Source organism: Xiphophorus hellerii, chromosome 1 (genome assembly GCF_003331165.1).
Source record: "Xiphophorus hellerii strain 12219 chromosome 1, Xiphophorus_hellerii-4.1, whole genome shotgun sequence".
Classification (NCBI taxonomy): Eukaryota; Metazoa; Chordata; class Actinopteri; order Cyprinodontiformes; family Poeciliidae; genus Xiphophorus; species Xiphophorus hellerii.
Window position 1 is genome coordinate 30180074 of NC_045672.1, and position 27406 is coordinate 30207479.

Genomic DNA, 27406 nt, shown 5'->3' on the forward strand with positions numbered 1-27406 from the left:
TTGATGCTATTCATGATCACGGAAATTCACACAAAATCAACAGGATCCAGCGTTTTTTCACATTAATGCATAATTGTAGGATCATTGCAATTTTTCCACTAAAACATTGAGTTTCAGTGGCTGATAACTCCCACCTGCAGGTGGCAGTATTTAGGTGTACACTGCTTTTTTTTTTTCTTTTTTTTTTTACCTTGACAGGTGATCGATGTGGTGAGTAACAAAAAGTTATATCAACTGGTATTAGCGCAAAGGGCCCTACAATTTATTGTGCACATGTAGCAATAAGTATAAGTTTTGGAAAGGTTTGATGAGGGGAAAAAATGGCAAAATTCCTTGTAAATATTTCTAAAGCAGCACCACAAAGTCAGTGACTTGTGAAAACCACCCCAACTGTGAGAGTTTTTCAGGTTTTCTAATAGAAAATGCTGATGGAAATTTCAAAATTCTAAATAACTTCCTAATTTTTTGCAAAAAATAAAATAAAACTACACTTGCTTGAGGCAGTTTTTGGTTTTTCAGAAAAAGAGTTAATGCTGTAAAGAGACAGAAACAACATTTTCTGAATAATTTCGGAAGCAGGTGACGTAGCACTGGCACAAAACTCAGAAACATCTATAAGCCCAGATTTCTAAGTTGTTTCTGTGTCATCCTCTACTTCCTGTTTATTGCAGCCAAATGTAGCGTCAACATCTGACAAAACTACTGACAAACAAACCAGTAGATGGAAAAATGTCACATTTTCTTTATTTTTAAGATTTGTATGACAGCTGGATACAAACAAAACCATCATATGAGAGGCGTCAATCCTTTCACTAAACACTTGGAGAGACCGAGAGAGGTGGACTATATAGACTAAAAGTTTTATCACAATATTTGTGTGATAACAATATATCTGTGACTGTGTGTTGCAGCAATCAGAGTCCCACAAACACAAATGCTGCTGACAAAACATTCCCATTTATAATATGGTTCTTTATGACACCATTCATATAAAACGTTATTTATATCATCAAACCACCTTAAATTTAATCATATTTTCAAATTCATTAATATTTTCACATAGCAAATAGTAGAAAGAAATGGGAAAATTAACAATTTAGATAGTTTTCGAGAGTCTTAAACAATTAAGAGGAATTTATATTGACAACAGCAAATCAAAATTCTTATTGTAATAAGAAATTTATCAAAATAAATGATAAACAAGACAATAAATGCCCAATTCCATCTTGAAGCTTGTTGGGTTTTTTTTTTTCAATAAGGGGCTTTATATGCATATTCTTTAGAATATAAATTATTGCAACATTTATTTATTCAGCCAATCTTTCCTACTATTCTGGATTCTGGTCCCCCCCTTTCTGACCGCCCCCTTTAAAAACCTCCTGGAAGCACCCCTGCACACAAGGGAAGAGACATTTTCTTTACACTTTTCTTTGTTCAAAGTAATTCTTCAATATCTAAATTCATTAATCCATTTTCAGATGAGCTATTATCGCTTGTTATTAATGTATTACTTCTGATTGTGGAGCATCACTGCTTTCAAAGAAGCGCAGCTGATTTCCATCATAAATAAGCTGCAGGATGAAACCAGAGCCGCACACACCAGTTCCTTCTCTGGGTTCCTCTTTCTGGGTTTCGAGGCTAAATAAAACCTTACATTTCAGTCCTGAACGCGGATTAAACCCACATTTGCTCTAGAGCTAGAAGTGTTGGTAAAATGGTTGTATTTTCTCTTTAAGGACGGGCCCTGCAGACCCAAACACTGCGCCGAAACGAGTCCCCTCCGACGGGGAGAGAGAGCTGAAACGCCCTAAAGCTTCTTCCACAAACAGCAACAAAACGCTCAGAATTAAACATCCATCATGAAACATTAGTGCAGACCAGACCAGAGCTTCGCTTCACCCGCTACTGTTACGGTATTCCTGCAAAATCTCGGCCGCCGGGCGAGCATTTCACCACACAGAAAGTGCGTTTTTCATTTTGCGCTCACCTCATCCGGTAGAAGCGCGTCTCCTCCGGATCATGGCTGATAAGGATGAAAAAATCTCCAAATGTTTGGCGTTTAAAAGCGGCTTGTGCTCATTGTCGCAGCGGCGGCTCCAATGCAGCCAGCGGCCGCTGTGCCCTCCTCTGCCTCGGCGTTGTGTTCTGTGTTTGGGTCGGAGGAAAAGTGATGTCATTGCATGAAAACGGCCGAACCCGCCCCATTTTTTTCCCCTTTTTCTTTTTTTTTTTTTTTTCTGAGGTGGCTCCAAGAAGCTGAGCTTTACTGTAAACCTAGAAACTATAACTGGGTCAGAACCAGAGGTGGGCAGAGAATTGTACTCAAGTAAAAGTAGCACAACATGTTTTTACTCAAGTAAGAGTAAAAAGTATCTGGTAAAATGTCTACTGAGTAAAGTACTGAGTAACTCATCATTATTGACACTGCATCCCAAACCAAACATGCATCAACCAAAGAAATGGTCAAATCAGAAATAACATGCTGCCAATATTCTAGAATCATCCATCATGCCCATGGATGAAGACTCAGAAAGAACTATGATTGTAAACGCAAAATTGAGAAACGTTGCCATGACGATGTGCTGAAGGCGGAGTCTCGGAAAGAGCAGGAGTTTCTTAAAGAGACAGAGGCCCAATTTCAAAACATCAAATTTCTTTTACATTTGATAGTTGCAGCATTTTTACAACTGGAGCTAACAGTTACTTGATTGCACCGCTATCAAGTAATTAGGAGTCTTTATAGACCCTCCTATCTGGGAATATATTGAGATCCTGTAAGAGCCGTAAAAGTCTGGGTTTCCCTCCTGGACCTGAAAGAAGTTTGATAAATTGATGAAAAAAGTCTAGAAATTCTCTTCTTATGTTTCAGGATCCAGTAGGAACCCTAGTTCCACAACATTAGTTCCCCAGAGTGAACCGAATGCAACCAACATTGTTGGAACTAAACAAATCTACAGTTTCTCACAATCTGGGGAGGAATTTTAAAGAGCACTTAGCTGAAATCTCCTTAACGAGAAACAGCTTTATCAAATATGTTACCCGTTTAATCCACCAGATTTAGTTTTGCTGCATAGTTGGACATCTTACAGAAGCTTAGCATGACTAAAACAATGAGAAAATTGGATTTTGAGGCACCTGTTGAGAAGATTAGCAAAAAAATACAATTACCAATAAAAGTTTTTTACTGGTATAAACCACTCGGGGGCAAAAATTATTTATTTTTTCCATAAAAATCTAAAGTGATTTTGTTGTGAATTATTACATTTTTACCTGTTAAGCAACAAACATGTAATAATTTAATTGAAAAGGTCCAAAAGTTGTCCAAGTTTTTTAATTTGTTGATTTGTAGTTTATTCCCAGCAACAGATACAAAAACTGTCTTGACTAACTGTGTCACTTAATCTGTTTTTCAGTAAAATATTACTGGAGATTTGTGGCCCTACTTACTATGAAATTAAAATAAAAGCAAAAACAAATCTCAACGCAACTAATGACAGAAAAACACTTGTTCTGCACCATTTAAGATATAAATTTGTCATTGAAAAACCATTCAAAACTAGGGACCGCAAATGGCCCCCGGGCCGCCCTATGAACACCACTGCACTAAAGTAAAGACAAATAGCAACCAGCCGACAGCGTTTTGTTCCTCCGTCACCTTTTATTACAACAAACAAACACTTGAGTACCACCAGGTACCAGATCAGAAGATTACCAATTCACAGAACCAAATTATCTGGAACCAAAAGTAGCAGAAAAATAAAAAGGCCTCTGTTCATCGAGGAGCGTCGCCGGCTGCCAGGTCCAGGTCTTGGGCTGAGCTGTCGGTGGCGTCTTCTTCTCCTCCACCTATGTCTGACACCACCTGAGGAAAGACACCAGAAATAAATCAAAGTTTTTTCTACGAGAGGTCGGCCATTAAAAATCCACTGCAGTAGCAGTTCTTCTAGCCGCTTTCTGTCATGAGACAAACTGAGAATCAAAACTTTCACAAGAACTGAAACGTGACATTTATGTTCAGTAACATAAGTTGGTGTTTTTCTGCTCTGGTTGTGCGACTTTAATAAGTTTGGTTACTCAACTCAAACGCAGCAGGCTTCATTTATGTTATTAACAAACAAGTTTTAGCTAACCATTAAAAATCCCCATTTTTAAGACAAACCTCTACATATCGACACATTTCCCTTTAAAAGAAGAGCTGATGATCAATACAGCAACAACAACTCCTGGATTTTATGTCCTGAAATAAATATAAAAGTTACATATGGCAGAGTAACCTTAAAAAATTTCTGTAAAAACAGCAGGAAAAAAAAAGACCCAACAACAACCAGAAACTAGACTTCAAATTACTAAGACAAACAAAAACTAAGCAGAGTTTCTAAATTATTCAGTTAATCTTAGTTGGCTTTAAATGCTCATTCAGTTACAATTAGATATGCTTTTTTTGGATTATTTTTCTTTCAGTTAAGGAAAATGTTTTTTTTCCTCATAAACAATATTAACCTTAAAGGTAAAAGCTTAAACACTTTAGGTCCAGGATGTGTATGGTCTGCAGAGACATTAGTGGTCCTTTTCCTGACATGATATATGATTATGGTGTCATTATAAATTTTAAAGCCATCAATGCCTTGAATAACATTTTAAGTAGTTTTAAATGATTGTTATGCAAAAAAATCAGGAATGGGGGGTTATGTATACTCAGAAAATATTTATTTCTTACATAAAAACTTAAATAACTAAAAACAGGAATGTACATTTTTATTTTTGGCAATAGTTATGAAACTAAAAGCTTTCTTCCAAACATCAACTTTATGAAACACCCAGTCAGAGAATGACTTTATATAATTATAGTCTGATGTGTGTGAAACATAAATGTCAAAGCTGTAAAACAGGAACAAAGTCATTTTGTTTATTCAAATATGAAATTAAATGGTCAAAAATAATTAACTACTTCAAAATCATACCATCTCTTTGACCAATATTAAATCTAATCCTTTATGAGGATTCACAGAGGAGTCCAGAATGGTTTTCTCGGTTGAGCCTCAAACTGACCTGATCATCCATGATGGCGTCCATGTCTCTTTCTGAAAGCTCGTGTCCTGAGGTGTCCAGGTCCACCTGGTCCGGGTCCGGGTCCTCTCCGGTCAGGATGTCCATCGGAGCCTCGGCGATGGCTCTAATGGTCTGGTCCTCCAGGGCCAGGGCCGTGTCAAACTGCAGGGGGGACGGGGGACCCTGCATGCCGTCCCCTTCCACGTCCAGGTCCTGCAAAACACACAGCAATGCGTCATGAGGACATAATCAATAAAAGAGGTTAAAAAATTAAACATTTTTATTCACTTCTGCATCAATGAGCTGAAATAACTCGTTTTAATAAATTATAGTTAAGCTTGTCACGATAAAGTTATTACGATAAACGATAATACTGTTGTTTTGAGACAATATTTAAGTAAAAATAACAGTAATGGCATAATAAGGCAAGAACACATCCTCAAAGATTAATAAACTTAAAATTCTAATGAACATTTAACACTGGAACTGGAAGAGATTTTAAATATTCAGAACAAACAAAACAACAGAAATGACAAATAAAATTAATTATGGAAAAAAATTGTCTTTCGAAAAAAAAAAGATCTACTTGAGGTCAAAGCATCAGACGGAAAACTTATCATTCAGTTTTTGGTAGAAAGAAAGAAACAAAAATAATAAATTATGCAAATGGAAATGATTGAGCTTGTTTTAATTTATTGTGCGATTAATTGATTAATTGCGACAGGCTTAATTGCTGTTTAATTTTCCCTGTTTCGTCTAATTAAAACATGTTAGCTGCTACGTCACGCTGCCGGCACCAAGTATCAAAGATGGATAACCTTTGCAAACAACGTAGCTCAGTTCAACACCTCAACGTCGCCGCCTGCTGCTTAAAAAGGGAATCAACTTGCCAAAAATTTACACCACCTCATTCAATTTGATACGACAGATAAATTAACTGCCAAACTAATTTTATTAATGGTTAGTTTTTTGATTGTTTTGTGAAACGATTCTATTAGCAGACGCTTGTGTCATGGTGGGTGTGTATCGGCAAAGGTCAGACGTACGTCGCTGAACTCCAGCGGGAGGCTCTCTGTGGGCTGCAGCTCCGCCGCGCTCAGGTACATGTCCTTGCTGGACGGGGTGAAGGGCTCCTGCGGCGGCGGCTCCTGCTCCGGCTGGTACATGGGCGGCGGCAGGGTGAGGTGCAGCGGGCATCGGGGGTCGTCCGACTGACCCATGTGGACGGTCCGGTCGCAGGGAGCGTCTTTCAGCCCCGGGCAGATTTTAAAAAGCACCTGGTTGCTGTCCTGGCAGATATCTGAGCAGCAACTTGTTGAGGAAAATTAGAAGCAATTCACACAAACATGATTAAAAACCCAGAAAAAACAGGAAAAATACACAAAACTACAAACCTATAGACTATGATGTGATGTGTAGCATTTTCATGAGAAATTTTAAAACTTTTCCAGCACCACTTTGGAGATAAAAAACAGAAATGAACAAAAGAAGATAGTTTTAATTCTCATGAGATTTTTTTGATCTTACTCTTTTTAAAATCAAAAAATAGAAATAATTTAGGTAATTTTAACTAACCTAAAACAAGAAAAGTTTGACCTGATTAACTTTAGACTGTGAGGAAAAAAAGTTTTGTCTTTATATTATCTTTAAATTTGGCTTAAACTGTACGTACACTTTCCAAATTTGGGCTTTTAATGAAATGCTACATTGCATTTTATTACCAAACTATGCAGTTTGAATATCAAACACTTTCAAGGACTTTATACAGAAATCAAGCACTTTCCAAATATTCAAAACATCTAATTGAAATTCAAGCATTTTTAAGGATTTCAAGAACCTGCATGAACCTTTGTTTCTGTAGGTTTTATGTTCAGACAAAATGTATAATTAACCAGCAAACAATCGGCACTATAATCTGAACAGAATCTCTTAAGCTGAAATCTGGCTTCACTTACATTATCCTGAATAAAAAAATGCAACTTAAGGAAACGTTAGGGCTGGGAAAGAAATCGATTTCATCAATTAATCCAATTTTTGTTTTATGAAGATTAAATTTTTTGAATGCTTTTTTTCCCCAGAGTTCCCTGGAGTGATGTCATCACGCCCAGGGCGGCCATCTTGTCCGACATGTGCATTTTGCAGCTGCTGTTTATTTGGTCTTTGAATTCAGGCCAAGTCTATAACGGACTATTAGAGCCAGACTACGATATTCAACATTTTTAATTTTGCTAATACAATCATAGTATTAAAGAATAAAGTAGAAATAATGTGATAATAAAGCATTAATATTACCAGAATAAGTCGTAATATAAGGAGAACAAAGTAATAAAGAAACAATTTTATGAGTCTTACATGAAAAATAAAAAATTTAAATAATGTTGGATCTTATTAAGTTATACTTTCGGTATTGGTTTTACATATAATTTAATTTCCCTTAGAGAAATCCAAAGTATTTTTGGATTTGAATGTAATACTTCAAATTTGAACACATCAGCATCAAATTATTGATGGACTTTAAAACAACTGAGCATTAAAACAACTTTTTTCTTGCAATTTCAAAACATTCTTTTGGTAAAATTGCTTTATTATTGACCTAGTATTATGATTATATTCTCATAATTAAATAAGGATTTATGTAGTTTGGCTCTAATACTCTACCGTCCAACTCTCAAAAGAGATGACTGAAATAAAATCCACTTTTTGAAAATATATTTCTGTCATTTGTAATTGTTTTTATTTTTTCAGAAGAAAAAACAAAAGGGGAAAAAAAATTTAATGGGGAAATGAAATAAAGAAAAAAGCCACATCGCCGAGCTCTAGAAATGATTATTCCTTCCAACTGAATTGATTTAGTCCCTGTAAATCTGGGGAAAATCAACAGACCATGGGAAGGTTTTATTTTGGGCTCCTTTCTGAGAAAACTAACAGCTACTGCAAGCTGCTGCTTTTGATCTGAGCCGAAGCAGAAAGGAAAGGTAGAAAAAAAAGTTAATTAATTCAAAACACACAACAACAACAACAACTCCACTGTGTGACTCAACATAAGTAGAACGAAGGATACGAGAGAGGCAGTGTCTGGCCACCGGGAGGCAGGGGTTGGTGCATCTGACTCCATCAACGAAGGCCATGCAGATTTCACCCACGGATCTCATGTGGAGCTGCAGCGCAAAACAGGAAATATCAGGAGAAAGAAATGCACCAATTAAAGAAAATCATAAGAAATAAGCCTGCATGAATGTTAAAAGAGAAAACCCCCCAAAAAGATACCAGAAATATGATTGATGTGGTTCAGTTGGAGCTGGTAGCATGACTGCTGAGTGGTGGATAGAAACCACTGAAAACCTACTCAACAATAAACAAAGCTGCAACATTTTAAATGAGTAAAATAGTAACATTTTTCCAATGGAAACGGATTTGTGACTTATGGTAGAAACAAACGTAATAAAGGTTTTGTCTCGTTAAAAAAAAAAGGAGTCCACTTTGTAAATATTGAAAAGTCTGGACTAAGCCTGTCACAATAACAAATTAAGCTGGACCAGAAATTGTCTCAGGAATCATTGCAATAAACAAAATATATATTTTGGTAACTTTATTTGACAGGTTGTGAATAAGACTGTCATGACTCCGTCATAAACATGACATAACACCTGTCATGAACATGAGTAAGTCTTCATGAATATTTATGACTCTTATCATAAAGTGTCATTCGGTAAATCATGACACTTTTAATACAAAGTTGACATTTTTCAAATTGTCTTTGTTATGACAACTTGACATTAACCAAGAAATCATAATCTGACCTAAATTTGTTACAAAAGTATTACTGATTAAACTTTAAAAATGATGTAGCTTTATGTTACTAAAGCTAAAGTTTAGCTTAACATTGATATTGTAAGCTGAGCAATAAAAACAAGATTTAGGTCACATTTATTAAAAAGTGTATAGTCAAGTTTAATGAATTCATTTATAGCAGATCTGGATGCATCAAGGTCTGCTGGATAGGTGTGGTTCTCTGAGAGAATACAAAAGCCTGGTACTGAATACTTTGTGTTGTAACCAACACTTTCTATGGCAAGACTTTAATGAATCCTTTCATAATGATTTATTCACCTGAGAGGCTCCCTCTGTCACCGCCTGCCTCCTCTCCCTGAGCTGCCGGTGCAGCAGGGCTTCCACTCCGTACCGGCGGCGGTATCGACGCAGAGCTTTCAGCTTCTTCAGGTTCTCCCTCTCCTTCATGGAAAGACCTTCAGGTCCCGTTAACAGACTGCTTCCTGAAACAAAAACACAAAACGTGTTAAAAAACTCCATGGGAACAGATCTCATCTAATGCTTTCTGGCTGCAGGTAGTTGTAGTTACCTAAGGTTTCATGCTCCAGTTTACGGTTTTGCAGGTATCGGCGCTTTTTCTCCTTCAGCAGATGCTGCAGGCGCTTAAACTGGTCGATGTACAGCGACTGCAGCCTGATGAGCTTTTCTCTAGTGATCAGAGCCACTTCCTCTGCTGTGTAAACCCCTGCATGTCTGCAAAGGTTATTGAAAAGAAATCTAAATTAGCACAGATATAATACGAGAGGATAACGTTAAATACTTTTGTAAAATAAACTATAAGAAATGATTCATAGGTCGGAACAGCAGTTCAAAATGTTAAACTTGTCAACTCTGCTACACATAAAACATTTAGGTGAAGAAAACATGGCTGGACATTTCGTCTTACTTCAGAGGATCTTCATGATCGCTGTCAATACTGTCAGCCTCACTATCAGGATCTCCTCTCCAGGTCTGGTCCAGCACCAGCGGGCTCTGCTCCTCTTCACTCAGACTTTCTTCATCTGCAACAGAAAGAGAGATTAGACTAGAAACGATTGATTGTGATGAATCAGTTATTAAAATAATCGCCAATTACGTTAGTAATCGACTAATCGTTAACCGGGGTATGCAGACAGAAAAGGGTAATCTACTGAAAAAAATAATAACATAAGAGAATATATAAACAATATAAATATTATGCATTTAAGATTAAACAAAGAAACCTTCATCTGTAAATATTTTTTACCCAGAATTCCTCAAGTGGTAGTTTTTGGCTTCACCAGATTCAAATTCTTTAAAAAAAAAAAAAAAATCTATTTAAGAACTTTTTCCAATCCGATTTTTAATCGGTTAATCAAAACGTTAATTACCAGATCAGCCCTACATTATATGGATATGTAGGAATAAAATAATATGACAGTTTTTAATGATCAAGAGTTCACTAAAGGAAATATGTTATTGCCCTCTAAAATACAAGATGCTTAATTTATCATTTAAAAATGGGATTTATTTATTTGTATATTTTATTGTTTTTCTAGGCTTATGTGGTTAAATAAAAAATCTGCAGAATCTGCCAATTTAGTTATCCAATTAATCATCTGAATAGTTGAAAGATTAATCGATTCCTTAACCAATTGCCAGCTCTAGCTATAAATTAGATGAGAAAATACACAGCATTCAGGTCTTGGACTAAAATTATGTTCAGGACCTAAACTAAACGTAAATCCTCTCACATTTAAGTTTGCAGACAAACCAAAGGTCTTACCCAGGATGCGGCTGGCCTCAGAGCGTCCTCCATCTAGACTGTGGGTCTCCGATCGGTTGAAGCAGCTGAGCTGGGACAGCAGAGCCTCCGGAGACGGACCTGAAGAAGCCTTCCTCATCTGAGCTCGCAGGGCCATCGCATTCCTACGAGCATGCTCGGCACAGAACGTCACCCTGCAGCAGAAACATAAGAAAAATTTTAAAAACGTGTTTGAATCAGTGAGTAGCTAGGAGGATGAACCTTGACCTTCCTCCACGTACCCATCTTTCCTGTCGGCCTTCGGAGCAGCGCTTGGGCAGCGCTTGCCATTTTTGGCAGAGACGTAGCTACAGTGCTTGTACGGGGCATTCTTGTCCTCCAGGATGTGTTTGATGCAGAAGTCGAAGCCCTCGAGGCGAGGCTGGGTGCAGGGCCGCTGGGTGAAGGCGCAGGCCTGGGGCTCCTGCGGTCGGGCAGTCTGACTCACCCGGTTGCGACTCGAGGGCAAAACGTGTATTCTGATTCTGTTCATCTCAAATCTGGAAAGAAAAGAGAATTCAATCTAAAACTGATATATTTTCGGATATTTTGTTATTGTGGATGATGACGCTGTGGGCAGGAAGGATCTCCAGTAGCAGTCAGTCTCGCAATGAGCCTGAAACAGCCTCTGACTGAAGGCTGTCATTCAGCAAAAGCCTCATAACTGTAGTAAAATGCTAACAACTCAATTTCCAAAAAGCAGAGACAAAACTGAATTTCCTGATGGCTAATTTGCAAAAACTTTAAACTGTTTGAGAAACACAAGTTTAAGGCAATAATTTTGGTACTAAATTCCTGAGATCTAAACCCTTTGAGCTTCTTGGTTTATGGGTTTATCTGTATTATTCCACCATCTATAACCATAAACACCATGTGATCAGTTTTTCCTTTTCTTAAATCTATACTACAGTAGTATTACTGAGCCTGTTTCTCCCTGTTAAAAGAGAGTTAATCCTTTCAACTGTCGCCACATGCTTGCTTAGGAGGAGGAACTGCTGTCAAGATCACTGGTTACCAAACTTTCCAGATTCTGACCCACAAAAACCTTTGAAGCGGGTTAGTCAGCTCTGATATTTGTTATGAATGCTAATACAATATTATTTAAAGAATCTTAGAGCTACAATCATGTTAGAAATATAGATTTAAAAATGCGTTCATCATAAGTGTAACAACGTACAGTTAGAAGTCGTTATTTTCTACGGTTTTAATACGCGGGTAAATGCCAGTTAACCTTTTACACAGATAATTAACGCAACTGTTAAACAAAAACAATAAAAGCCGCACTAATAACAATATCATTTTAATACTGTATATAACTGTTATACAGTGCGGTTTGACGGCTCCAACTCCGCGCTACAAGCTTTAACCCGCCTCTTTATACTGCGTCACTACTTCAGTTGAAGAGTCGCCATCTTTGTCTGGCTGGTAGCATCATCAGCTAAATGCTACGTTAAATAATTCTCGTCAAAGAGCAAAGGTTTATCAAACACGGCCAAAAATCAGCTGCCATACATTATATCGCTACAACATGTAGAAGCAATGCTCTGAACGAAGCCTTGTTTAGTAGTAGTAAAGCTGCTTACCCTCCTGTAGGGACGTCCGCACAGACGAAGAGTCCCAAACTGCAATAACGCGACTTCTCCCCGGATTCCCTGATTACAGCCAATCTAGCCCCACCCACTTGCAACGCTGATTGGTTAGAACCAAATGTAAGGCTCATGATTGGCTAATCAAGTCGCCACTCAAACTAGAAACAACTCGCTTTCCAACACGCCCAATAAACAGAAATTAAAAGTCCAAATCCCTTTTTCTTAAAATATTTATTGACTTCCGGAATAAAGCAACCACATTTTATCAAAAAACATTGTTCACATATAACTTATTAAATGAAAAAAAAAAAAATCCAATTTCTTTATTTTCAGACCTGAGTGTCAATAAAAACACCAAGAAATGAAACATGAAATTATTGTAAATGTGATTTTTGCATTGTTAGGTTGCATGAGTGTCTTCCATTCACCTTATATATATGGTCTTAGTATAAAAATGAGTCATTTTCTCACAGCATGTTAATACTTCAACTGAAACATTTGTCCCAATTAGATAATTTGTTTTGGAAATCTACTCTAGTAGCTTTACCATTATACATGTAACACTTTGTCGATTTCATTGTAGGCTCACCTACAAAGATAAATATTCAGTGCATTCACCATTTCCCTGTTACAACTAAAAGCCTAAAGAAAAGAAAGCCTCTTTTCTGACATATTTATCATTTATGAGGGGAATTAAATAAAACTATATGGCTAACTTGCTGTACTGCATTACCATAATCTGCTTTAAGCATTTTTTTTTTTTTTTACATAAAAACTGATTAAAAACAAAAAGAGAGCAGGTTAAGAGCAGAAATATTACACAATCAAACCCATATAAAGCTTTGAGTGTATGAAATGTACAGCCAACAAATAGAACATTTGCTAATTTGCTCAAGCATAAAATTTAAACATTCTTTTTGGGACTACATGTTCAAAACTGTGGGATGGAGGTGCTGTAATTATAGAGGACGTGCAAAAACTTTTTAAAGAGTGGTCATTTTTGGATGGATTAATAAAAATAAAAAAAGCTAAATATGAAGAACATTTGCATGTGTAAAACCAATTTTAACATGATTAAAACAGAACAGTGTTAACATGAGGGATTACACAATCAAACAACCTAAAATCAGAACCATCAAAGGCGAGATTACATGTCTGTCCTTCATAACCACTGTACTGGGTAGATATGATTAAACCTTTCCCACTGCATGAAGCTAGTGTAACTGAATATGAACATTTTACAACCATTTAAAACAATGACTGCAACACTTAAAATCTAAAGGAGTACAAGCTTCATTACTTTACATTTCTTTTTTTTTTCCTGTAATTTTCAGTAACAAAATAGAGAGAAAGATTCCACAATACAATCTTCATACAAGTAACCCAAATAAAACAGCCACTAGTTATGGAGGCAGGAGGTTTTTTTTCTTTTTTACCTTGAAAAATAAAAATAAAAAAAAATATGTAAAAACATGGCTTTGTTGACATGCACTCTCAAACTGTACAGTCTTAATGAAAACATCTCTCCCTGTGCAGACAGAAAGGAGGGAACCTTAAAGGTCGACTTAATGTTTTTTTTTTTTAAAAAAAGCACTCAATAAATAACACACTATAAAAACAGTACAAAAAGGGGGTAAAAGATATCTGATGGCAGTTTGAATTTCATTAACATAAATCCCCATCGTCAGAATTGAGCAGAAGAAGAAAATCTTTTGTTCTTTGCGAGGCTTTAAGATTCATTATGTGAAACTTCTAACCGTATTATTACATTTCTCTGCTGTCACCCTGAAACTTGCTGAGGAGCGTCAGGACCACGCTAAGGAAAAATACAATTACAAGAATAAAGTCATGAAATTATGAGAATATGATCATAATGTTATGACAAAGTTGTATGAGAGTAAAATCATATTTTGAGGAAAAAAAAAGTCAGAATATTACAAAAATAAAGTTACAAAACTGAGAAAAAAATTGAAATATTCAGAAAAGGTCAGTTTTACAAAATTTAAGTTGTATGACAATAAAGTCGCAATAATACGATAAAATGTCCTAATTATATGAGAATAGTCATAATATTTTGAGACAAAGACGGCATTACAAGAAAAAAGTCATAAAATTGACTTTATTCTCCTACAACTTTATTCTTGTGATATTATGACTATTCTTGCTTTATTTAGACTTTATTCTCATAATTGTATTTATTTTCTTAGCGTGGCCCTAATACTCCGTCATAGAAACTTACATTAAAAAAAAAAAGTTGGGTGAATTTAATTAAAAAAAGCTAATTTATTTATTTATTTTTTACAACACTTTACATAAGATGGACGCTTGTGATTTCAAGTAAAATCTACATAAATGACCAGAGGATCATTTGGGTAGTGGCGGCAGAGGGGGAGGCGGTTCTGAGGGCAGGGGCGGCGGTCTGGGGTTGGCACCCCTGGAACCGCCGGGGAACCGGTAGTCCGCGTATTGGGATCGATAGTCGTACATGGACGGCTGCGACGGCTGCACGCCCTGCGCGCTCAGCAGCGAGTTCAGCATCTCAAAAGTGTCCTGGTACTCGTTGGACTGAGCGCCGTCCGCCGCACCGTGCCCGTTAGTGTCCATCTTGTCGCCTTTGGAGTGCGAGAATGCTCCCTGGTGGTGGGAGAGGCCCAGCGGTGGCAGGACGTCTGAACCCAGGGTTTGTCCGGAAGACAGGGAGGGCAGCTGGTAGGCGTTCCTGGAGGTCTTGCTGGCCTTGGCGGCGGAGGCGGCATGCGGGTCCTGGGAATGCGTCCTCTTTCGGGAGCTGGACGAAGACGAGGAACTGGACCTGGACGGGTCGCTCGGGACTTTTTTGTTGCTGCCCAGCGAGCCGCCGGTGCTGGACGAGTGTTTGTGTGAGGAGGACAGCGAGGCGCTGCTGGAGGAGGAATGGTGGTGGTGCTGCTGATGATGATGATGCTGCTGATGATGGTGGTGGTGGTTGGAGCGCTCCCTGTGCTTCTCTCGGCTTTTTCCCTCCTCTCCCGAACCCCCCCTCGGCTTCTCTGGCACCCGTATTTTCACTTTGATGTCCGGATCCTGACCTCTGTCGCCATGGCCACCGCCACCGCCACCGCCTGCGGGCACCGGGAAACGCATTTTCAAATGTTTGTCGGGCCGCTCCCTGTCCACGGGAATTTTGAGGATGATGGGCGAGGGGTTAGAAACGTCGGAGGACGAGGAGGAGCTGGACTGCTGGTGATGATGCTTCTTCTGCTGGCCAATGAGAGCCTGCGCTGCGTTGGCGTAGTCCCTCTTCACACTGGCCTCCATGTTCTCCAGCTTCCTTTTCTGGGCGGCCAGGACGTCAGCGTTCTTGGCCCGGTATTCGCTCAGCGACACCTTGGCCGGGGCGTGGACCTCGTGGTTGGCCGCTGGCTGCTCGCCGCCGACCACGCCCTTTCCGCTCCACGTGGCAGCGCTGCCCGGCACCACCCGCTCCTTGTCTCCCCCCGAGGAGGAGGAGCCGGACGGCGGCGCCGAGAGGCTCATCAGGCCCGCCACGGTGCTTTCTGATGACACCATAGAGATCATGCTGATCATGGTGTCTCTTTGGTCTCCGTCCTCCTGCACCTTTGGCTTGGCTTTTGGAGTTTGACCTCCGGCCTGGGAGAGGAGAAGAGACAGAAATATATTAGAAAATCATAAACCAAATGTTAGAATCTCAAAATTACGACAAAAGTCTGTTTTTGTTAAAAGATGAACGCACCTTCCAGTTTCGAATTCGCTTGAGCCGACTGGGTGTTTTCTCCAGGATCTGAAGAAACTCGTGGGTGAGTTCTGCAAAAATATTTAAAAGTTCAGAAATCGCTCAAAACATTATGGAAGCCCATTTCTGCCATGAAAGAAAAATAAACAAAAGGCCAACAGGAACTTGTAACTTAAAGTTGTAACTACAAAAGTGGACAGGCGCTACACACACTTGTAATTATGACTATAAAACAAATAACTACAAGTATAAAACAAGTAAATGCAGATTTTATTCTTGTAATCATTACTTCAGAACTCAAAATTATGATTTTTATTCTTATAAATAAGTTGTAATTAAAGTTTTAACGGTTTTAATTTTAAACTGTACAGGCGTTACACATGAAACTTGTAATTATGACTTTGAAACCCACAGTTATGACTTTAAGACAAGAAATCAAAACTTTTTTTTCTTGAAATTATGACATTAAAACTCAATGACTTTAAAAGTCGTAATTATGTTTAAAACTCACAATTATGACTCAATTACAACTTTAAAACAATTTAAAAATGCACAATTTAAAACTTTAAAACTCATAAATTAAAAAATTTTTTCTCTTAATGACTTTAAAACTCATTTAATTAAGATCGTATATATGAGTTTAAAACGTGTAATTATGACTTTATGTTGAGCTTTCCTTTGTGTCATGGCATACGCTTCCATAAAAGCCACTTCAGGGACAGAAAGTAACATTTATTTATCTTTAAGCTAAATCTGACCATTATGTCACCTTAAACAGAACGACAGGATAAAATCCAAGACGTACCGTCTAACAGCTCCAGGGTGACTGTGGGATCCACATACTCCCACCAGTGTTTCCCGTCCGTAGAGACGGGGATTTCCCAGTTGGACCATTTGCAGGCCAGATGGATGCAGACACAGGCGACAACAGGTGGACTATACTGCAGGCAGAACGTGGTCAAATGCAGGCTGGGTCACATTAAAAATACAGCAGGGGGACAAAAAAAGGAAAGAAATCAGAAGATTAAAATTTTGGTTAAAAACAGGCTGAAAGTCAAACAACATGGAACAGATCTACACTGTCTTCCTATAACATCATTTAACTGGGTGTATACCTGTTGGTTGCCATGAAGTAAGATGTTTGGGCCAGATCCTTACTGGCTGGAAAACCAGAACAAAATAAACTTAAGAGCCTGAAAAATAAACTTAAAGCAGAAACTAAGTTCTCCTGCCAGCATGTAGGCGTTCAGGTGCGATACTCACCTCTGACCAGCTGGGTGCATTTCACCACATGAGTGTGAGGATGATCAATTGTGATCTCAAACGCTGAAATGAAAAGGGGACAAAAAAGGCAGCAGACTTTAGAAAACTGAACACGGAATATCAGCATGAACATATGAACCGTTTAGGCTTCATTAAATCCGGTTGCCACGGGAAACGTAACATTAAAGTCCCTGAAAAATCAGAAAATTGGTTTTATTAATCCAAACTCAAAGCTGAAATTTACAGTAAATGTGATAAAAAAAAAAAAAAAACGGCTTTCCATGTGACAATGAGAGAAAAGAAGAGCTGGTTTAAGTCATTTAACAGTGATATGGTGAAACTTTCCAATGCTGATAACCACATTTGGCATTTCTGTGAATAAAAGTTAAAAGCAGGTTAGCTTTACAAACTACACACGTTTCTGGTAGGGAAACAAAAGGGACCCAGTTTTTTTTTTCCTTCTAAACTTACCCAGGGTCTGGAGAATTATGCTCTCAAGAATGACCAGGTCTTGGGCTTGTTGCAGGTAAGCCTGAGGTTGAGAGGACAGGCACGTTACTCACTGGGAGGCCTCTAATCGTTGTCAAACAAGAGCTACCGAACATGCTCTGTGGCTTTTAAATGTTCGTCTGTTGGTCTGAAAGCCTGTCCTTTAAGTTAAATTGTGGATCGGGCGAATAGTGCTAATAAAATATGATTCCCCTTCTGTCGCAAAACCCGTCTTTCCCGTTATGCTGAGGACGCCTTGCAGACGACACGATTAACACCACAGAGCACAAACAGATGCTCTTGTTTTACAACCGCTAGACATCACAATACCTGGACAACTGACACTTCTCTCTCAACCCACATATCAAGCCACCGAACCGTTATCCGGCTCAACAATGCCCAATCTTCTAAAAACAAAAGTTCACACTTACAACCCCTGTATTTGAAAGGCAGAAGTTGCATAAATTGAAATACAAAATTGTTTTTTGGAGGCATTAGATATAAGAATCATAAAAAGTCAGAAACTGCAAAATGAAGTGGTTGAAATTATAAAAGAGAAAAAAAAGCTTCATGCCCCATTATTTCTGTGGACACACATAGTCTCTCACAATAAGCAATAAATAAGTTAACTGCGTGAAAAAGTTAAATTTGCTCAGTTTCCATTTGCACAATTCATCATTTTTCTCTTGTCTCTCTTTCTACCAAAAACTGGATGATAAAAGTTTTCAATCTGGTGTTTTGGTCTCAACTAGACATTAATAATTCATTTTATTTGTTATTTCTATTTTATTTATATATTTTAGATGTATAAAATGTCTTATAATTCTACTGTTAAACATTTATTAGAATTTAAAGTTTATGGATCTTTGATTTTGTTCTTGCCTTACCATTACTGCATTTTTATTTGCCATTTCCATTAAGTAACTTGAAAATTGTCTCTAAACAGCAATACTATCATTTATCACCATAACTTCTACTACAATTTATTATTTAGCAAAATGTGTTATTGCCACAGGCCTAGACACACTTACTGTAATTTCTGGACTATTGAGTGCACCTGAATATAAAAGAATTACCTGAATAGGCCATGTGTCCACGTGTCGTTCTCTCGAGTTTTTGAAAAATGTTTATGATTATTTGACTTTTTATTTTACCCCTTTATTAACAAAACGACGGGAAAAATTTTCTGAACGTACATCCAAAACAAAATGAAATTGGTTACTTTTGTTTATTTGGCAGCTGGTGCTTTTTCCATAAACTAAATATAAGTGTATTTGACTTTTAAACAATTAAATTTTGTTAAATCGCTTGCCAAAAAGAGTAGAAATATAGAAAATGTCTCTTCCCTTCCTACTCTGGATGTCAGAGAGAGAATCAAATAGATTGCCTTTGTTTTCCTTTGTGTTTTTTCTTATTTAGTGTAGCCATAACAATCTTGAGTCGGCGGCGTCTTCGTCATAACTTTTCAAAACCCGTTGGTAAAAACCACAAATCAGTGTTCAAAACATGTGAAAATAGTTGTGCTATAGTCCGGAAATTACAGTAAAGGGGAAAAAAGGCTTTTGGTGTGGAAATGCATCAAATATCTTCACAAACTCTGTTTTGTGGTGGTACGGACTGTCTGCATGGACACCCAGTACTTACATCGCTGCGGATGTCCGGCGAGGGGTCCTGAGGGTTTAGACATGCATGCGCCACCTTGATTACGTGTTCCAACTTTCGGGGCTGCTCCTCAACCTTCGCTGCGAGGAAAAGAGCGGCCGGAGAGATGACCTGAAGGACAGGAACAACTCTTAGGCTCGTCAACGTCCAGCTAAAAGCCGGCAAGAGCGAAAAGAAAACAAATACTTACATTTCTGTGAAACCTTGTAAATGATTGGACCATGTAGAACCGATGCATGTACACAATAGCTGTATTAATAGTTAGTTGGGATCTAAGACAGGACGGTTAAGGACAACAGAAAAGCAAAAGAATGCAAACACAGAAAAAATAAAAATCACCTCTCTTTAGGTTTATTACCATCAGCCTGTTTTTCTTTATTGGGTCAAAGGATTCCCCTATGAATTTATACTACAATCATCTGAAACACAGTCACTACACTGAGATGATCTCCATTCCACTCATTGAGAGTCTACTGGCACCAAATGGATGGGTCTTTGCTGAATTAGGTCAGTCACTTTGAAGAAGACGAATCACCTCTTCTATGTTACATATTTATGTTACATAAATCAGTTTCCCCTGTGACATTAAAGGAGTTTGTATTTTTATGACAAAAATGTTATTGATCATGACTGATTTGCAACGGAATAAAAGGGGTAAAACATGCAAGGAGGTGATTACTTTATATAGGCACTGTAAACATCAAGTGAGTTGCCGGAAGAAGCATTTTATATAAACAATACACCAAATGTTGCCTTTAACTACTACGTTGTTTTAGACACTCTAAATATGATGTTTACAGTCACATTAAGCAGCTTGGCTCCGTTGTTTTCCGTCCTAAACAGTTTCACTAAACAGACAAAGCTAATGCTAACGTTTATAAGGCCTGTGAACCACAGAGGCCCTGTCGGCTGCGGTTAGCATGTAAGCCTGCCGTCGAAGAGAATAAATAAGCCATAATGTACTACAGTCAGCAACAAATGCGCTAACCAGCTATTAATATACTTAAAACATCTACAAGGCCTCGTCCAAACCACAACAACAACATAAAGCGACCACGCTCTCGATCGAGCCGGCTTCGAGAGAAGCTAAACTTTGCTAGCCGACGAGCTAATGCTAATGTTCGACGCACCACGACAAAAGATACACATTGAGCCGCTGCCCCATGTCCTGGAGGAGGTTCGCTGCCTGTTGTCTGTAGGACAGCTCCTTGTCGGGATCAAGTCCAGCTTGCCGAGACGGGCTGTTGTCGATCTGCTGTCGGGTGTAGTACCATTTGTTGTTGCAGCTTGAAGGGAGCGAACGAAACGAAGCCGCCATCACTGAGAAGGACGAGAGTTTAAAATTTCTTCGCGTCACAGGAACATACGTCACACACCAGGGAGCGGTGCAGTTCCGCCGACGAACAGCAGGTGTCTCCAAAACTCAGTTACATTCCAGCAAAGCACAAGAACACGGCACAGAAACTTTCAAGGTTCTGGCTAAAATAAACGACGAAAGCATTATGTGCTTAATTTAAAGGTGCGTCTTTATTTCATGTCCAGCTGTATAAAAATACATATTTATCTTGTTAAAAGTACTTAAAAGTTTGATGCAATTTACACATCCGTTAGTTTTGTCTCGTTTCTTGTAGTCTTTTAGATTTGTTTTTGTTTGTATGAATATTCAGGCTTCCATTTACCTTTAGCAGTAAGGTGTACCAGCACCTATTTACATCTCTTCCTGCATTTAAAATTTAAAATGCAGTGCTATAAAAGTAATTGCTCTCCAAAATGTTCCTTTAAAAATAATTTACATAATTGAAATATTTAAATATCAAATTAAGATAGTCAGAGTAAATACAGTTTTCAAATTATTTCCATCCTGGCCCTATTTTAAAATATAATGTACCATCCTGTTAAATCAAGGATTAACAACATCAATCACATTTTATTTTGTTCAGTTTCCTGTTCTTTCACGGCTTAAAAATAAATATCTTTTAATGTATTGGAACTTCAGTAAACACCAGTAAGAAGTGTTATCCACATTTCTCCATGGATAAAACACAGAACCATGTCTAAACCGTCAAATTTATTCCAAGAGCGCATCAGCAACTCATCATAAAAAACAGGCAATTAGTGTTTCACAGAGTAATATCAATTAGGGTTTTTTTTTAACATGCAAATGTTTCAGATCTTTTGCCATTTAGATTTATGGTACTTCATAAATCTAAATGGCAATTTTACCAGTATTTAGCAATTCATACAGAAAAGAACAAGAAACACGACAGACAGGAGTCAAAAAATTGAAAACAATTTATTTTAAATTTCAAAACGTTATAAAATGGACAGATAACCTGAAGCAGTATTATGATGGTATCCCTCAAAAGGATAACAACAAATTAAAAGGCTGTGTGTTGAATCAAAAGTACAAATAAATTCAAATAAAAAAAAGTTCAAGGAAATATCTGGTTTCCCAAACAAATAGAAAAATGAAATTTTTCCAGCAATGAACAAAAAAACCCCCAAAACATTTGAATGTCTGTTTTGATTTAAGTTGTAATTCAGCTACATTGATGTCATAAAGTACAACACCTTAATTTACCTCAAACAGACAGAAATCGACTTTTAACAGAGCCAAGGCTGCACAGTAAATGCTTGATATATCTCCTGTCATCATCCAGGTTGCTAGGCAGCAGTATTGTTTATTATTGGGGTATGAAGTAGCTGTAGGAAATAAAATGTTTATTGCTCCATCATTATTGAAGCTAATTTTTAAAAAAAAGTCAGAAAGTTGGTCTGTTCTTGTAAGTTTTCATAAGAAGTAGAAACAGATAAATATGGAGCTTTTAGGCTCCCGGGAAAACAGTCTAACCCTCAGATATGATCCTTTATTTAAGTGTACTTTTGATTAACAAAAATCCAGTTACTGATTATTTTATCCCCAAAAGTCTGTTGAACAGCCTTTAAAAAAACAACAACAAAAAAAATCCACTACAAAAACAAACATTTTTTTAAACTTTTCCGAATCTTTCCGCACGTTTCATTTTCTTTGCCTGCAGAAAAAAGCAAACAAGCAGAAGCATTATTAAGAAGCTGAATTAGTGATTTCTAATGATGAGTGAAACATGGACGTTACCTCGACATCGTCTCCTCCAGCCAACGGAGCGCTTGTTAAGATCCCAAACCTCTCCTTTCTCTTTTTCAGCTTTTCATCTTCCACAATCTGAATAAAAACAACGAAAAGCTGTGAAACCCAAATAGACTGAATGTTGTGAATGAGTAAAACTGTGAGATAATCCGGTTATTAAAGTTTTTGTTTTTACATTTTTGATGTCATATTATCCAACAGATTCTCTTAAACAATCACGGATAAATGTCACATTGAACAGAGGTGAGTAAACTTTCAGATCCACTGAAAATGCCAAACCCAGAGAAGTTTGGAAGAAAATAAGTTTAGGAACAAAGTTTGTCACCTTCTGTGAAACTGATGAGACGTTCATGCCGAATCTTTCCGCTCGTTTCTTCAGGACGTCAACGCTCACCTGAAACACACAAACGGTCAGACAAATGGCAGCAGCTGGAGGAAAAGAGGGAGAGAAAGAAAAAGAAAGAGAGAAAGAAAGACAGAGGCCAAGAAAGAAAGAATGGAAGGAAGAAAGAGAAAATAACTAAGAGAAGTAATAAAAGGAAATTAAAGAAGATAAAGTAAATGAAGGAAAGAAAGAGCAAAAGAAATAAAGAGGAAAGTAGAAAGAAAGGGTGAAAGAAGGAAGGAAAGAAAGAGAAAGAAACAAAGAAATACAAAAGAAAGAACTAGTTTAAAAAGAAAGAGTAATTTCTGAAAAACTCACGCCAGCTTTGCTGTTTGCCACAACCCCTGTTCACAAGACAAGAAGAAGAAAGAAAATAATCATTTGCCTCCATTAAACTCTGAACTCACAGCTTTTAGCTTCTGGATTCAGGAAAATGAGACAAAGAGGTTCATCAAAACTCTCATTAAACCAATGAAGAGACTCAACATCAGCCGCTTTTCCAGTTTTATAGAAAACACTGAGGAAATGTTTAAAAGGGGTTGTGAAATAATCACCTAATATCACATAACACTTCAACCATAACAAGATTATCTATGATGATGAAACATCAATACTGAAAAATTAAAACAAACCAAATCTCTTCAGTAATTTCAATATTAGATCCCATCAGGTTCTGGACGGAATGGGATTCTCGGACTTGTTTATCTTAGAGATTGCCTTTAGATGACATCTGCTGTGAATTAATACTCTATGAATAAGATGAGGAGAACTGAAGGTGATGCTGTTCTGTTTCTAAAAGATCTTAAGCTACTGCTTTTATCAGCTGAAACACTGTTAGCACAAAAAAGTTCAGTTTGGTTTAAATATAATAAATCCTGAGTAAAGAAAACAGTTTTAGTGTTTTCTACGCGTTAAGCTACTGGTGAGGACGATGACGTACCTGGAGAGGGGCTTGAAGAATCGGAGGGCGCTCCAAACCTGCAGGAAAACAACGGACATAAAGGATCAACAGTTTCCTTCCTTACAAATACAAACAATGCTGTGACCTTTAGACAATTTAGATGCTCAGCAAGTTTAATGCAACAACATCATCTCAAGAATCTCAGATGTAATTGTTTGTTCCTGTCATTTATTTTAAATTTTCCAAAATCCCAACACTTTGTCTTGTGAAAGAAATGACAGAAAAGAAGAACAAGGTGAATCAGAGGTCAACCTTGCTGCACGTAAGGCCTTCTTGCTCTCGGCTGATGCTGGAAGGTTGAAACGCTCAGCTCTTTTCTGTAGTCTCTGCTCAAAAAACAGTAGATATTAAACACATTTAGTTTTCTCTCTTTCACTGAAGGTTTCACTGTGACATGCAAACGAGCTGAAATAAAGCTACAGGAAATTAAACAACTGGAAGTGCCAGTCAGGAGAATATGTCAACCTAGTCCAATGAGACATTCATATTTCATAGGACTGTTTAGGTGCAGTAACACTCAACAAAATGTTTCCACATTGTCATAATTAGTGTGTAGAATTTTGAGGAACGAGATTAATTCAATGCAGTTTGGAATTAGGTTGTAATGTAACAAAATATGGAAAAAGTGAACCACTGTGAATACTTTCCAGATGCTCTGCATATTCAAAATATTATAAACTTGCATTTTTCCATGTTACTGTAATATTTAGTCAGTTGGACAGAGTCTATCAGTAGCATATGTTCACTTATGGAAAAAAGGGGTGTCTAATTTCAAAAATGAAAAAGAAAAGGAAATATTGATCTACTTTAGGAGAAAACAAGTCAGACGTACTTCGCTGGCAGATAAGGGAGGGCTTATTTTCACCACCTTCTTCTCAGCAGGCCTGAAAAAAATAAATTAGAATTACTAAAAAAGCATGTTTTCAAGAAAGTTTTAATAAAAAATTATAATATATTACAAATAAAACGACATGTTTCTTCCTTATCGTAGAAGGCAAAGGTAATAAAAGCCATTTTGTTTGAACCTTTGGAAAAGAAGGAAACCAGAATCAAATGAACATTGCCAACAGATTTAAGAAACACTTACGGCTCACTCTCAATCACTTCAGAACCATTATCCACTTTAATGGTGTCGGAGCTCTCCACTTTACCGAAGTCCTGAAAATAAAATACGAACCTTAATATTTCACAAACTTACACCACAGTAGTATGAAATGTGAAGTAAAGGAGCAGTTCTTTTACCACAGAATCCTCAGCCAGCACATCATCGACATCCACATCATCTTCTGTTGTTCAAAATGTGAAAGAAAAATATTTCCAACACAAAGAAGCAGGAATATTAGCAAGTTTTAGTGATGGGATACCATAGAAGACAGGAAATACAAATTAAAATAAGTATTTGTACAGTAAGTAGTAACTCTTACTGTTAATCTGGTAGATATTGTGTCTCTTACATTTGAGTTGTAAACTTATCTTACTTAAGGTGAATCTTAATTTTTCTATGAGTAACAAACAAAATGTTTTATATAATCTTACATCACATGAGATTTACTGTAACTCACCCCTCGAAAAATTGAATAGTAGTATTGCAAAGCCATGTTTTCTAGTTGTAACCCAGTAAACACCTTTGCAGGTGGGAAATCTAGGTGTTTGAGCAGCACTGAGCCTCACCGTGCTCCTCCAGGTAGGCCTGGAGTCGGGCGATCAGGTCTCCTTTGTTCCCCTTGGTCTCCAGACCTCGGGCTTCACACTCCTGCCTCAGTTCAGCAAGCTGCACAGCACAAACAAACACAACCTGTTACATTTCCCCTGGTCTTTATTGTTCGTAGTGTAATGAAAGAAAAAGAAAGTTATATATAAAAAAATTAATGGTAAACAAAAGCAAGCAAAAGAAGCGCAGTGGTAAAGTATATTTAATCGTTCAAAGGAGTGGGTAGAAAAATAAACTTATTTTTACAACCACCCCTATTACATCAATCCAATAAATTACTATTCATATTGACCTGGTAATAACAGTCTTTCTTATCCACTGTAAGTAAGTTATAGGAGAGATTTTTGCCTGTTTTAAAATCTCCATAACTGATCAAAAATACTTTTACACAAAAAACATATTATAATACACAATGTTTAAATATATGTGTTCTTTGCAAGCTTGAAACACAATCAGGCTGAGATGAGTTGGTAAAATATGAGAACAAACTCTACCTTGAGCCATCTAATATAAAAATGTATTGTGATTCTAACAAACCTTATAGAAAAACTATATAAACCTGCAAAAATTGAAGTTTTGAATCACAAACACTCTTAAATATGCCAGAAATGTTATAGATAGATAGATAGATAGATAGATAGATAGATAGATAGATAGATAGATAGATAGATAGATAGATACTTGATATTTCGGAAGCGGTTTAAATAAATTGGAGTGTATTTTTGAAAATGCGTGGACTTGTATTCTTATGAATAGATCGAGATCGGCAGAATATTTATTAGTACTGATGTTTATCTCTGAGTTTAATTGTTTAGACTCCAAGAAAAATGTTGCGTATTTTGTTACAGATTAATTTAAATCAATGTACTTGTACATTTATTCGTCTCCAGCCGGGCTAACTGAGCTAGCTGCCGCTCATTGAACACACACCGGTAGGAGTCCTCGTCCCCGGAAGATCCGTTTATCTCTTTAAAACTATTATTTAGCCGTAACTCCGGGATATTGTTCGGTAACCAACAGCTGTTCTCCACTAGTAAACCCAGCAATTAAAAATAAAATTCATATTTAAAGGCAAAACCAACCTTTAATTTGTGCAGCTCTATCACTTCGGCCATCTTTTTTTTGTTGATGTACCACTTCTTCCAATCAAACTGGAGCTGCTCTCCTTCTGAGCTCCTTGACGGCGTTAAGCGTCTCACAGCGCCCCCTGTTGAAAAGATTGATACCCTGCAGATAAATTTCGCACAAAATCAAAGCTGGTGATTCAGTTATTGTACATTTGTTTGTTTTAACAAAAATAGTTAGACATTCAGCTCCATTTGTTGACAAAAGGGAATTAATAAATGACTCATGCATTTTAAGAATTTTTATTCATGACGTTTGAAGGTCTCAATCTATTGTATGACATTTTAGACTTTATGATTTTGGTCAAATGTTTTTGGAAACCTTTTGTTTACTGAAATTTTAGTCCATTCCTCCTTATAAACTTACAGTAATATTCTGAAATTGTTAAAGTCAAAACATTTGCCAGAAAAACATCAGAAGTTGTTAGATTAAGCTGAGAAATTTTCCAGAAAAATACATGGAAATTTCTGCGTTTGCAAAGTCAAAAGTGTCCCAGAAAAAAATCTGGAAATCTTTTTGGTTAAGATTAACCAAAAAGAATTCTAGAAAAAAACAAGGACATTTCTGAGTTCAAAAAGTTAAAAAAAATTCTAAAAAGAAATAAAAAATGTTCAAATTAATCTCAGAAAGTTTCTGGAAAAATAGTAGCCATTTTTTTCTCCAAAAGATTAAAAGATTTTCAGCTTTTGAAACTCAGAAAATTTCCAAATTTTCGCTGA

General features: G+C 37.2%; 3 protein-coding genes and 1 non-coding gene across 5 annotated transcripts; all 4 read right to left on the reverse strand.

Annotated features, from left to right (window-relative positions):
* Positions 1-3631: 3631 nt before the first annotated feature.
* Positions 3632-12293, reverse strand: kansl2 (KAT8 regulatory NSL complex subunit 2). Its single transcript, XM_032559823.1, has 10 exons — positions 12226-12293; positions 10885-11142; positions 10625-10797; positions 9767-9881; positions 9410-9573; positions 9160-9323; positions 8111-8207; positions 6096-6349; positions 5050-5262; positions 3632-3862 (listed from the first exon to the last, which is right to left on the reverse strand). Exons 2-10 carry the CDS (start codon positions 11133-11135, stop codon positions 3773-3775), a joined length of 1521 nt encoding a protein of 506 aa, XP_032415714.1. The 5' UTR covers positions 11136-11142; positions 12226-12293; the 3' UTR covers positions 3632-3772.
* Positions 7874-8010, reverse strand: LOC116728829 (small nucleolar RNA SNORA2/SNORA34 family). The gene has a single exon (XR_004341032.1). It is a non-coding gene; the product is annotated as a small nucleolar RNA SNORA2/SNORA34 family (small nucleolar RNA).
* Positions 12294-12951: 658 nt separating the features above from the next.
* Positions 12952-20724, reverse strand: ccnt1 (cyclin T1). Of its 2 annotated transcripts, XM_032559835.1 has the most exons (9): positions 20524-20724; positions 19569-19650; positions 19361-19489; positions 17699-17759; positions 17228-17290; positions 17080-17125; positions 16770-16933; positions 15965-16035; positions 12952-15861 (listed from the first exon to the last, which is right to left on the reverse strand). In XM_032559835.1, the coding sequence occupies exons 1-9, from the start codon at positions 20694-20696 to the stop codon at positions 14596-14598; spliced, it is 2055 nt and encodes a 684-aa protein (XP_032415726.1). In that variant the 5' UTR covers positions 20697-20724; the 3' UTR covers positions 12952-14595. The 2 variants fall into 2 exon arrangements, with proteins under 2 accessions (XP_032415726.1, XP_032415730.1); XM_032559839.1 differs by lacking the exons at positions 17699-17759; positions 20524-20724.
* Positions 20725-21652: 928 nt separating this feature from the next.
* On the reverse strand, positions 21653-26730 carry sarnp (SAP domain containing ribonucleoprotein). Its single transcript, XM_032559851.1, has 11 exons — positions 26645-26730; positions 25523-25622; positions 25094-25137; positions 24939-25009; positions 24684-24735; positions 24104-24177; positions 23831-23868; positions 23209-23234; positions 22831-22899; positions 22494-22580; positions 21653-22410 (listed from the first exon to the last, which is right to left on the reverse strand). The coding sequence occupies exons 1-11, from the start codon at positions 26675-26677 to the stop codon at positions 22369-22371; spliced, it is 636 nt and encodes a 211-aa protein (XP_032415742.1). The 5' UTR covers positions 26678-26730; the 3' UTR covers positions 21653-22368.
* Between the last annotated feature and the right edge of the window lie 676 nt (positions 26731-27406).

What these genes read in the sequence shown, in the direction of transcription:
- kansl2 (XM_032559823.1), bottom strand. Translation starts at nt 11,135, where the DNA reads ATGAACAGAATCAGAATACACGTTTTGCCCTCGAGTCGCAACCGGGTG. An exon ending in TGACAGAGGGAGCCTCTCAG is followed by an intron (nt 8,208 to 9,159) that starts GTGAATAAATCA and finishes TTTGCGCTGCAG; the next exon opens with CTCCACATGAGATCCGTGGG. An exon ending in TCCCGCTGGAGTTCAGCGAC is followed by an intron (nt 5,263 to 6,095) that starts GTACGTCTGACC and finishes TGTGTTTTGCAG; the next exon opens with GACCTGGACGTGGAAGGGGA.
- ccnt1 (XM_032559835.1), bottom strand. Translation starts at nt 20,696, where the DNA reads ATGGCGGCTTCGTTTCGTTCGCTCCCTTCAAGCTGCAACAACAAATGG. An exon ending in ATGCACCCAGCTGGTCAGAG is followed by an intron (nt 17,126 to 17,227) that starts GTGAGTATCGCA and finishes CTGGTTTTCCAG; the next exon opens with CCAGTAAGGATCTGGCCCAA. An exon ending in CACCCTGGAGCTGTTAGACG is followed by an intron (nt 16,036 to 16,769) that starts GTACGTCTTGGA and finishes ATATTTTTGCAG; the next exon opens with AACTCACCCACGAGTTTCTT.
- sarnp (XM_032559851.1), bottom strand. Translation starts at nt 26,677, where the DNA reads ATGGCCGAAGTGATAGAGCTGCACAAATTAAAG. An exon ending in GAAGTGATTGAGAGTGAGCC is followed by an intron (nt 24,736 to 24,938) that starts GTAAGTGTTTCT and finishes TATTTTTTTCAG; the next exon opens with GCCTGCTGAGAAGAAGGTGG. An exon ending in CTGGAGGAGACGATGTCGAG is followed by an intron (nt 22,411 to 22,493) that starts GTAACGTCCATG and finishes TTTTTTCTGCAG; the next exon opens with GCAAAGAAAATGAAACGTGC.